Source organism: Tripterygium wilfordii, chromosome 7, assembly GCF_013401445.1.
Source record: "Tripterygium wilfordii isolate XIE 37 chromosome 7, ASM1340144v1, whole genome shotgun sequence".
Lineage (NCBI taxonomy): Eukaryota > Viridiplantae > Streptophyta > Magnoliopsida > Celastrales > Celastraceae > Tripterygium > Tripterygium wilfordii.
This window is the reverse complement of record NC_052238.1, coordinates 6,797,127-6,809,595: the sequence shown is the minus strand read 5'-3', so window position 1 is coordinate 6,809,595 and position 12,469 is coordinate 6,797,127. Positions and strand designations below refer to the sequence as shown.

At 36.0% G+C, this 12,469-nt stretch overlaps 1 protein-coding gene across 2 annotated transcripts; it reads right to left on the bottom strand.

Moving 5' to 3' along the window:
* Window positions 1–2,206: 2,206 nt before the first annotated feature.
* On the bottom strand, window positions 2,207–6,593 carry LOC120001614 (26S proteasome non-ATPase regulatory subunit 10-like). Of its 2 annotated transcripts, none has more exons than XM_038850003.1 (5): window positions 6,328–6,589; window positions 6,076–6,208; window positions 4,623–4,747; window positions 4,336–4,482; window positions 2,207–2,583 (listed from the first exon to the last, which is right to left on the bottom strand). In XM_038850003.1, the coding sequence occupies exons 1-5, from the start codon at window positions 6,517–6,519 to the stop codon at window positions 2,449–2,451; spliced, it is 732 nt and encodes a 243-aa protein (XP_038705931.1). In that variant the 5' UTR covers window positions 6,520–6,589; the 3' UTR covers window positions 2,207–2,448. The 2 variants fall into 2 exon arrangements, with proteins under 2 accessions (XP_038705931.1, XP_038705932.1); XM_038850004.1 differs by lacking the exon at window positions 2,207–2,583 and adding an exon at window positions 2,998–4,189 and having other exon boundaries at window positions 6,328–6,593.
* Window positions 6,594–12,469: the final 5,876 nt, after the last annotated feature.

The window sequence follows — 12,469 nt, the reverse complement described above, 5'->3', positions numbered from 1 at the left end:
CGGGTTCATCGACACCTCTAGGCAGGCATTATCTTCTTTCCAGCATATTTTTTTTGTTCACAGAGCATATTCCAAATTGGTTTATAATGCGTTCAGGCTTTTAATGTGACCTTCTAGTTTTTTTCCTTATTCAAAAAGCATATCCCAAAAGGCCAAAACTGGTTTTCAATGTGTTTAGATGCTCTCTAATGTTATTTTTTCAAACACCCGAATCACTAGTTACACTGATAAGAATAATTTGTATCACTCTAATGACCGGAGTTCGAATCCCCTTTCTCATTTCAAAAAAAATGTTGCTTTTTTAGGGTGGTTTTGTCCTGAAGTGTATGTAATGTGGTTCTGACAATTATTATATTATTATAATCCAGTAAGCACTAATCAAAAAAATAAAGTCATTGTTGAAATATTCATAATATATATATATATATATATATATATATATATATATATATATTGCAAAAGAGTATTTTTCATCCCTCAACTATTGATCGGGTTTCATTTTCGTCCCTTAGCTTCTTCTTTTTTCCATTTTTTGTCCCCCAACTATGGGAAAGTACCTTGTTTATCCCTCGAATAAATCCGATCATTGAAAAATCTTACGTGACATCATATTGTTCGTTAGATCAGGTTTTTTCCAACTTCAATATCACTTAAAAGAACGAAAATGATATTTTTCAATAGTTGAATGACGCAAATGGGAGAAAAAAAAAACTGAGGAACAAAAATGAAACTCGCCTCATAGTTAAGGGACGAAAAGTATTTTTTTTTGCCATATATATATATATATATATCCTTGTGATTGTTGTTCAACTCGTGAATGAGTCTGTTTCAGGGCATTCTCACAACTCCCTCCAGCACCAACAGCCTTCCTTCCTTGCTGCTTCTCTAACACGTTCGCTTACAGTCTAAGCCGCTTCCTTATTATCTCCCATGAATATTTTTGAAACGAGACTATTTGGGTTCAGAAGAAACGAGAGCAGAGAAGGGGGGGAGGATGCGGTGAGGAGGGCAGAGAAGATAGGAGGTGCACAGAGCAACTAAGGGCTTCTCGCTGAAGCCAAAAAGGGATCAGATGCATCGGCAGTTTTGGGAGTACATGAAACTGCTTCTGAAAAACTTGAGGAAAAGCAGAGAAGAACCGATACAAGTGGTCAGACTCCGCATGTAATACAATTCAGTGGGGGGTGATAAGGGTGACTTGAAGGAGGCTCAGGCAAGTCACCGGAGCCTGACATGGCTAATGCCTGATGGAGCAGCTGAAATCTCCAAGAGACTGAGATGAAAGATTTCTCTAGAACCCTAATATTTTACAGGCCTGACGTGTTTCGTGTATAGCTCTGCCGAAGACACCCAGACGAATCAAAAATTTATCACAATAATTGACAATAAATCAGAGCTTACATAAAAATATCGACAAAACACCAAAATAACAAAATGTTTCATTAACCTTGATGCCTACCTACAAAAAACCCCACAAGTGGTGTGCTAGAGTTTCCGCATAATTGCTTCGCCCAGAACAATTTGGTTGACGACAACCCGCCAACCACAGCACAACTCCGCTAAACAGCCTAAACCCCCAGGGCAGAATCGCTAATTAGCACAGACCAGAACTGTATGTAGTACTTAATAGGGGCATTTATATCAACTCAAAGTACTAGCTCCTCCACAATCACAATTTCAAAGAGTTAAAAGCAAAATATCACTTTGGTATCTGAGGGTACAGGGAAAAGCACTCCAGCAAAGTAAAACAGGAATTTCACAAAGAACTGGAAAAACAATGTTTCAGGAGTTCCACATTCCACTACCCACCACCCGTTGTTCACCTGCCCATTATACTGCTTACATGTCATAGCTTTCAACTATCATATCTTCTTAATCCAAATATGTAACATGCAACTTGTCGATCAAATTTTCCAGGTTCAAAATTTTAAATTTGTTATTTGACTTTCACAAAATCTGGGGTCCAAGTCATGAATTACCATTTCAACAACTTCAGTGGTATCATCTCTTAAATCAGTTGAACTATGCTTAACTTTTACTTTGGCCACAGAGAACAAAGAAGGCAAAAGAGTTCCCCTTAATTTATGGTGGGTGTTGCCCTATCACCCTATGTCTGACTACTAATACAGCCAATTTGGGAATGCAAAACCAGGCAAGCAAACAACAAAGATTAAATGATGAAACTCTACTTACCTCCTCACAAAGGAACAGAATTCTTTTTCATTGTTGCTGGCAGCATATATGATTGTTAAGAAAATTTAAATATATAATCCCACTCATTATTTCACCAGGTTCACAGAAATAGTAGATAAAAATTTAGCATAACGAAATATGACTTCTTTTTTCCATTCACAAAGTAGAATTTATCCACCTAATAGAGTTCTTCAACAAGCAAAACTCAAGCCACTTACCTAAAATTTTGGACCTAAATCTGATAACTTATAAATTTCATCCTTCAAGCATAGCCTTCGCTGCATCCACAAGTACTGCTCTAAAATCATCAGACGCTCGCCCAAGGACAGTGTATCCTTCCTTGTCTTCCACATCCACATCTGCTCCGTGTCTTACTAGAAGGAGAGCTACCTGTCAGCACCAACACAAATTACATTAATAAAAAATTGATCTGGCTAGTTCCTATTTTTTTTAGTCATTCACAATCTGAAATAATTTGTTTTTACTTGAAGCTTTTCCACTGATACTCTTGTCAAGTAGATCATCAGTTGTCATATATATATATATAAGAACACAAACAAAGACACATGCACACAGAAGCACAAATATAGGCACTTCAAGCGCACACATAAAAAAGGGAAAAAAAAATGTTTCTGATACAATATAAGCTGTTCTATTTATTGATAGATAAGAATGTTCCCACCCATTTTTCTTTAAGCTAAAGGAAAGCAATAAATATAAATCAACTACCAGTACTTTTCAATACATTACTGTTGATGATTATATTGCAGAAAAAGTATCAAGAGCGCAAGCCATTATTTACACAGTGGAACTTTTGTAGTAAGAATAGAGCTCCCCTGAATGATCTCTGTGATTTGCCTCAATTAGCATTTTTTCCACAGTGAAACATTTGACTTGGAATGTCTCTTAGTTTATGAGTAACTCAACAAAGTTTGTAGTGGTAAGGAAAGTGCAGCAACCACGCCAATTTGTGACGAAGGGACAGATGCCATCTTCAGAATCGAAAGAAGAAAGAAAAAACAAAGTTCTAGCATGAAAGAAACAAAATCCCCCAGCTACTAGCTAAGAAGGCTTACAAAGCACACTGCACCATCAGCAACTGCCAGAGAACAAAACATGATTCATAAAGAAAAAGTCCGTGTCAAGAACGCAAATCTGAATGGGGAATGTGGCAACTGAACAGCTAAAATTTTAATCCCTAAATAACTCTTTAGGCTCTACTATGATGAAACTAGATACATAAGATCAATTTTTTTAGCATGGGTTGCCGCCCAATGGAAAGAGAAGGGAACTCTGGGACTACCAGTAAACTCAAAGGTCTTGAATCCAAATCTCACCTGGTGCACCTTAATTTCGAAAAATAATAGGGGGTGCCCACTGTGGCCCTGCCTTGGAGACGTTCCACATCATAAAAAAAATTGCCATTAAGAAACTCCCAGATTAGCAAAGTAGGCCATGAGCAGTCCACATCAGCATCACAGAGCGCAAGAAAACTAAACCCCAATGCATTACTAATCAATCTTGAGACTGAGACTTCAGAGGTAGGTATATCTGCGGTATTAGTTGAGAAACTACAAGGATCATAACATGATCTCGTATATGTGATTAATCTCTATCATCAATTCCAACTAGGCTTCTTAAGGTCATGATCAGCCAAAATCAAGTTAAACAGTTAAACCTATTGGATAGAATCATGGAGCTTGAGCTGAATCTGAGCTAATTTATGCTCCTTAGACCGCAGTCATGAATGGTTGTAGCCTTTTAGGCAAACAAGAATGAACCAGCAACAATAGAAAAAAGAAGAATTTACAGCTCGTTTCCTATGGCCATTGTTAGGTGCTTATGGAAGAAAAGGAATAGGATAACCTTTGACAATAAGGAATCTTCTTGAGCTGTTCTTACTGATAATATTCATTCCATTTTACAGCTTTGGTGTTCTTGTAGCAATCTTCTTGAGGCTATCTGTGTTGCCTCCTTGTAACCTCAAGTGCACCTCCTTTGTACATTATGAATAACATTTATATATTAATTAAAAAAAAAAGAATGACCCAGGATCATCTCTTTAATCTGTGTAAAAGAGAAAAGTGTTCAGAGTGGCAAGAAAATGTTGGTCGAACAGGCAATAATGCCAATGAAACTCACCCCCTTATTATCGCAAATCACAGCATGCATAAGAGGAGTTTGTCCAGCTTTATCGACAGTATCAACTTCCGCTCCTTCCTCAATTAGGAGCTCACACAATTCCGAGTTCCCTGTGCTAGCTGCTCTATGCAATGGACTGCAACCAACCTGAAAGCAATGTGTTTGTGAGCAGAAATTCTGATAAGAAAACCAAAAGCGCAATTACTATCATTTAATGTGCACTTGAAATAAAAAGAAAAATTAGAAAGAAAAACAATACTACACTGGAATTTTAGAAAGGTACAAACCTTGTCCTTTGAATTTATCTTTGCACCATATGCCATCAGAAGTTCAGCAATTTTCAACCGTCCCTTGCTAGCAGCATAGTGAAGAGCCGCACGACCACCATCATTTTTCAAATTAACATCAGCCCCTGTTCAGGAAAAAAGTTTCAGGTTTGATTTGGATGCATCTGTCAAAGAGAATAATAATTCCTTCATTGTTGCAGTGTGCCAACAGAAAAATATTACGGAAAAGAAGTTACTTGCATAACAAATTTAAGTACATTGCAATCCCCTACGATTGTCAAAGTCTAAGCAGGGATTCACAACATAGACAAACTTTTCAACAACTTACTCCTACTCAGCAAGAATGATGGATGATATGGTGATTCTAACCAAACCATTGGCCAAATATCCAGTAGAAAAAAAAAAAGAGGCTAAACAAACATCCAAAACGATGTCAACGGAATGATTGGCCCTAACTCTGTGTGTTCTTGTTGGGTGAATGAGTACTCATTTATTTGACCACAATAATCCAATTCGACAAGAAAACACAACTTTCTAGGGAGAAATTAGAACTGCAAGGAAATAGTTTGTAGGAGAAATAATACCAATACAAAAAACGACTATAAGAAAAATACCAAGAGGCTGTTTGGTTTGAGCATTTTCTATTTTCCTTTTCTAAAAATATAGAAAACATAGAAATGATGTTTGGTTCACCTTTTTCATTTTTATTTTTTTCAGAAAATGAATGAACTCTCATTTTCAGAAAATATAGAAAACGTATAAAAGATGTTTTCAATTGAAAACACGGAGCTTGCTCCGTCAAAATTTCCGAAAGTGGCGACGAATACCCGCCAATCATTACTTCATTAGCTATGCAAATATTAGATATATATATTGAAGAATTCTCACATGCGCACCAACTTTACGCACTTGAAATCCAATGGCTGTAATAAAACACAACAAAGTGAGGACTACACATTTGCTGTGAGACCCATTGCATCTATGATTGAAAAACAAGTCCGTATAGTTGGTGCGCATGTGAGAATTCTTCATATAGATGAATTCTCATATGCACACCTAATTTGCGCACTTAAAATACCCACCATTTTTTAAGGGTGTGCATGAGTGAAATGACAAGTGGAGCACACATCTATAGTCAATACTTACACACACATATATCCTTATATAGTTGTGCTATCTATATAAACACACATATGTAGTCTATACTTACATAGTATGGACAATTGAATATTAAAAAGGGGAAGAAAAACAATCATCTTTGTTTTTTCTTTTAACCATAATTAGTTAACAAGTAATATGATCAAAATAGAAAATGGAAATGGAAAATAGAATTCTTCAAACCAAACACGTTTTATGCCACTTAGAAAATAGAAATGAAAAATGGAAATGAAAAACAGAAAATGAAAATAAAAATAAAAAATAAAAAACAAACCAAACGCACTCTAATAATCACCTTTGCTTAACAGCACCTCGACGATTTCTGCATTTCCAATACTAACAGCGGAATGCAGTGGCACCCAACCTTCTTCATCCCCACTGTTTACAACGCTCTTAGATTCCTCTACATCTGCTAGCACTTTCACAACCTATACAAAGTGTGCAAAAATTAAAGAGAGAAGTATTGAATACGATGCTGGAAGGGAAAGCTACTTATCGAATCGATTTTCTCGCAATCCGAAAATAGGTACAAAGAAAGAAATAGAACCTCCGGGTGGCCGGAAGAGGCGGACACATGGAGGAGGGAACGGCCGTCGTCATTTCTGAGGGAGAGGGCTTTGGAGAGCTGCTCTAGTGAAAGTACTTTGAAAGCGAAAGAATCTCCAGTTTCTGCCGCTTTGAAGAGTTCCTTCTCATTGATCTCCTGCTCCTCTTGGTTGACGGGAGGATCGATCTCCATGTCCAGTAGGTATGTATTTTCAGGTAAGGGTTTTTGCTTCAGGGGTTTTGACTGTTATATGCCTCGGTGCCCACGATGGAAAGGACCCGGGTGACCGACAACCAGGCCGGATCCTCCATTCTAGAATCCATACAGAACCAAACCCGAGGCTTTAAATATTAATTATTTATTTATAAGTACATAACAATTAATTTAAATACTTAACTAGTTTTTTTATCAGAAAAACCAGTGCATCTATATCTATCTATCCATCTATACCTATATCATATCATATACATAATATGATTACTGAATAAACAAATAATTTTGATGTTGTCACATCAACTCCCAAATTAGATCAAATCAAATTAAATCCAAATTATACACAAATAATAATGTCTATTTATTATTCATAGACACACGTCAAATTATCGATGCAAAAATCTATACAACCTATACATCAACAGTTAGGGGCCAAACTGTGACGTAAACGAGAATCTCATAGCATGCAGAAGTAAAGGGAGGGTGGTATAGGGATACTCCGACGCTAAAGTCAGTAATTTCATAAGAGTAAATCAAGTGTAGAGTTTATTGCATATCTTAGAAGGAGCATTCCTTCTATAGTGGTCATGGCATGAGTGTTGGGATTTCAGCAAACTCCCTGTCACACCATATTTATGAGATCTCATTGTCGTTAGAATTGTTGTGATCATGATTGTAGGGAGGGTGTTGCTATTTATACCCACTCTATATGCCTATACCTATGAATCTATGTCTTTTTGTTTTCATTGACATTCAATGGTCAGCTGCAAATAGTTGAATCCGTACTAATTTGTGCAACTGACTATAAATCATCTGGTATATACACCATTGACTCTTGACTTACAACATATTTAAGCCTTTGGCCCTTGTTTCAAATATTTAGTTTTTACCTAGCCTAGTGATGAGCATGCTCATGTCATGTCATGTCTTGTCTTGTCTTGTCCTGTGTTATCTGTCTGAAGAGAATATATTCTCTGTTTAAGTGTGTAACTCTTTAGTTGTAGAGAATATATTCTCTGTAAAAGGGTGTAACTCTTTAGTTCCATCAACAACTTCAACGTTAACACCATTAATCTATATATACATAGATATGGTTTTTCTTGTCAATGTACATACCAGCAGAAGATATGAATTTGGATCAATTGAGGATTTGGGTCAATAATCTGCGATTGTCAAGTGGTTCAAGTGATCAGGTAAATATACAACTTTTTAAATGTTTTAGGAAATTTTTTTCATTAATTGCAGATGCTCAAGTGAATGTCTATTATTCTCAGGATGATATTCTCGGACACGAAATAAAACAAGAAGACAAAAATGTGGAAGAATTTTCCACCGACATGGTATGATATTTAACTCAATTAATATATGTTTTATTATGTCAATTCGTAATAAAAAATTATTAATTCCTAACAAAATTAATACATTTTCAGGTATTCAATTCTCATCAATCTCTAATTGATTGGAATCCAAATACTGGATGCAGTTTAGGCTATATCATTGGCCTTAAAAGGTCAGAGGCTAGTTTAATCGGGAAGAGTCTTAGAATGTTGTTCCAATGGGATCGCGGTGACACGTACAGAAGCAAGAAAACCTCCACGAATGTTACAGGCACAAAAAAAATTGATTGTCCTTTCATATTGAAAGGGGTGAAAATGCGAACAGGTGATGAACTGGGTGGCAAGGGTGGTATATGGAACACATAATCATGCCTCTGCAACATATATGGAGGGACATCCATACCCCAGTCGACTCTCTGACCGTATACAATGCAAGCCAAAAATTTTAGACCATATACAATGCAGACTAGAAATTTCAGACTACATAGAAAGCCGGTAAAACCTTGATGCAAGTTGTCATGTCATTCCTACAACGTGAAATATACATTTTCGAGAGTTGAACAAATGCTGTAACCAATAACTTGAAGATTATTCTTCACACATCTAGGATCATTAGAGCGATGGCGTGCATTCCTACACGTGTTATTGATGGCTGCAACATATAAAACAAACAGGTACAGGATGCCTCTCTTTGAGATTGTCGGAGTGACTGCAACTAATATGACATTTTGCATAGCGTTCGTGTTCCTACACTCAGAAAAAGTGTTCAATTATACTTGGACTTTAAGGTGTCTACAGTCAACAATGGATAGATGCACTGGTCCACGAGTTATTGTCACGAACATAGAGTTGGCCTTGATGAATGCATCTGTCCAGGTATTTCCCGATGCTAAGAAATTACTTTGTAGATGGCACATATATAGGAGTATTTTGAGCAAGTGCAGGCCATCAATAACAGACAACAAATCTTGGAATGCATTCTACAAAATATGGACCATGTTGCTGGAATATAAAACTAAGAATGCGTTTGTATGCAATTTGGCGGACCTTGAGCTAGTGTTACAAAACTTTCCAGGTATTATTAATTATCTTAAGGATGTATTATTAATTATCTTAAGGATGTTTGTATCTGCCTAGACCGACAAATATCTGCATTTTGGAAACCAAACAACTAATAGAGTCGAGAGCACAGCATCTGATTCAATATATCTCACTTTCAAAGTGAGTATTGAGCAGAGTAAAACTATCGTCCAACATCGATTCAATATATCTCACTTTCAAGAATTATGTGGTTTCATTTCAAGGCGCGCATTGCATCTGATTTTGAAGGAATTTGAGCGATCTAAGAATGCCGAGGAAGTTTCCTACAAATGCAGATGTCAACTTCGTACGAGCTATGGACTACCATGTGCGCATGAGAAAGCAATATATTTGAACAATGATCGTCCCATACCAATTAATTCCATAGATAATTTTTGGAGGAAACTTGACTTATCACCGTGTGTGTCTCTTCAAGATGATGATATCTATTGTGACGTCGATCGGCAAGTGTTCACATAACAGTTTAAGCAACAACCAAGGCATGATAAATTCAGTCTTTTAAGGAAGTTGAAGGAGATAATTACACCATCAACAACTTTAATTCGTGAACCTGTTGTTAAGACGAACACTCGTGGATGCCCCTTCTCGAAGAAAAAAGTTGCATCAAATACCCGTGCTAATGCGTCTGCATTAGTGTTCGTTGAGCCTGATTCCCTCATTCTCGGGAACCAAGCAGACACAATTATTCGTTTGGAGGCCCCGACTCGAAGAGCAGAGAAGACATATCCACTCGTGCTAATACGACTACATTTGAGTTTGTTGAGCAAAATATTTTCTAGTTTCAGGAACCAACAAGACACAGTTGCTCCTCTACTTACAACTACTCTGTACATGCCTATGTTCATCAGTTTCCACCTATACTTCATCCTTACATTATGCATGCACAAGATGTAAAACCTGATAGAAATTACGGCTTTCGGGCTATAGCTGTATGTCTTGGTCTTCACGAAGATGCATGGGCAACTATCCGGTATAACTTAATAGAAAAGTTGCACATATTCAGGACACAGTATGTTGCAATATTTGGCAGTGATGACCAGTGGACTCGTGTTTACAACTCACTAGACTTCTTTACATTAGATAGAGGAGCACCGATTAAGCATTGGATGACTATGTCAGACATGAGTCTTTTGATTGCTTCAAAGTTCAATGTGATATTACACATTTTAAGTGTTGCACAGAGCTTGACGTATTTTTCACTTCGATTTACTCCACCACCATCGTATCAACATGTTGCTATCGCTATCGGGTATGTAAATAATAATCACTACGTCCATGTTGCATTAACAGAGGGTTACCCGATGCCTCCCATTATGCCTCAATAGGTTCACTTCAGGCATGGTTGCGCAACTGCATGGGCTATCCCGTATACGGAGTGAATTCATGCGTACATGCAGTATATGTGTTCTAGGTTTCCTTCTGAAACCATTGTGTTGGAAGATTATAAATGTAACATGTGTTAATATGTTTGAATAAATTTGTTTAAATATCCAAGACTTTTGTGTTATTAGTGTTTAGTAATTATAATCCAGTGTTTAGAAAGTTCTTCTTACAATCTCTGCATGCAAGCCACGTGGACAAACACTATCTCTCTGCATATATAATGCACGTTATAACAGTGAATCTAACAATTAAAAATTATAATAGTTAACCTAACTCAATTATTTGTTTAAGTGAAATAATTAATAGTAATAAAAAAGTTGGTTTTGGTCAATTATATAAGAGAGACAACACCAAACACTGTTCATAATGAGATTTTTTTTCTTTTTTATGACATGACATGATATAAAGGAATTATGGAAAGGACATAATCTGCAAACAATATGATATTTGTTTGCGTTTATGGGATCAATATCAATATTGGGTCATATAATAAATTTCATAACAAATTAGTTGTCATGAGATAGAAAAGAATAGGGAATATGATGAGTTTATATAGTAAATAGGGTGGATGTTTTTAGAAAGTCCCTTGTAGGGATCATGGTTTGTTGGGATTGGTGCAAATTCAATGTCATCTTTCTTTTCTCTTGACTTGACTTCCTTGGCTGACTCTAGGAAGATTTCTCTAGGAAGTCTTCCCTCGTTGTGCCACTTGTCATGCTGATTAAACATGTCAATTTTTCTTCATCCACAAGGCTCCATTAATTACACATGCTCTTATGCAATTGTGAGGAACATTATAAGCTAAAAATCCATGTTCAATTACTCTCCATAAAATGGTGAGCGTAGTGTTTATTTGTTGATGAAATTGGAGCAAACTTTATTGTGACGAGCTTTAACGTGTGTATTTGTTTTGATTATCTTTCTCATATGGAAATATATTTTCGTATTAAACTTAAATAAATTTATTTATGGAACTTCAAAAGATTGAATTTGGAGGTGCCCTAGCCTTTTTCTTGGCCACACAATTAGGTGGTAGGGATGGTAAAAAAAAACGATCCGAGCATTATCCATAGGACACTCGGTCTATTTAAAATCCGAAAACCGATCCTATAGGGTTTGGAAACGGTTTTCGTTTTGATTTTCAAACCCGTTACGGTTTAGGGTCGGGTTTGGTTTTTGAGGCCGGGTTTAGGGTACCCGAACCGTTTAATTAAAAAAGTGAATTATAGTAATAACATTATAAATCATATATGTAAAGATATATTATTAGGATGCTAAATTTAACATGATCAAGCATATTAAATAAAATAATATAATAAAATTATAGATTATACATTCAAACTTGAACAACATGATAAGTCATATTATTTTTTAAGAAATTGAGTTATACATTTATAGAAAAATAAAAAAAAATTAAAAGTTAAATGGTAATCAGGTACCCGATGGTAAATGGTTATGGAACGGTTCCAGTTTTGAAAATTTAAATGGTTCTTTAAACGGTTTTGGAACGGTTTTGGTATTGGGTACCTTAAATGGAAACGGTTTTGGTATTCACTAATTGGAAGGGTACCCGACCCGTTGCCATCCCTATTAGGTGGATCCACGCATTCATAATTTTAGTCTTTCTCCGGTTGTTTGATTTTTTTTTTTTAATTTTCATGGGTTTTTATAACCTTAGTCTTTGTCATAATTTCTTTATTGTTTGTCATTTATAAAGACGAACATGTAGCGTAGTGATAGAATTGTAAGGGTGTAATTTAGAGACACAAGTTCAATCCTTAAAAACAATATCTCCAAAACTATATGGGAGTAAAATCTATGTACATCTTGTCATTCTCTGACCCCGTCCATTGTAGAATCATTGTGCACAGCTATTGTTTGCCCCTTTTTATTGTTTTTCACTTATGTGTGGTAAAAAGTTAGTGGATTTACTATTTAGGGACTGAAATTGGTTAAAACTTAGAAGGATTATTTTTGTATTTTGTTAAATCGCAAGCCTAGAAATTATAAACAAAATGATGCTAAGCCGTATGGACATTTTTGTATTTGACCTTAAAAATAAAAATAAAAATAATTAGGGGAAATGACAATATGGTAATTATACATTC

What these genes read in the sequence shown, in the direction of transcription:
- LOC120001614 (XM_038850003.1), bottom strand. Translation starts at nt 6,519, where the DNA reads ATGGAGATCGATCCTCCCGTCAACCAAGAGGAGCAGGAGATCAATGAG. An exon ending in CGAGGTGCTGTTAAGCAAAG is followed by an intron (nt 4,748 to 6,075) that starts GTGATTATTAGA and finishes TTTCCTGAACAG; the next exon opens with GGGCTGATGTTAATTTGAAA. An exon ending in TGATTTGCGATAATAAGGGG is followed by an intron (nt 2,584 to 4,335) that starts GTGAGTTTCATT and finishes TGGTGCTGACAG; the next exon opens with GTAGCTCTCCTTCTAGTAAG.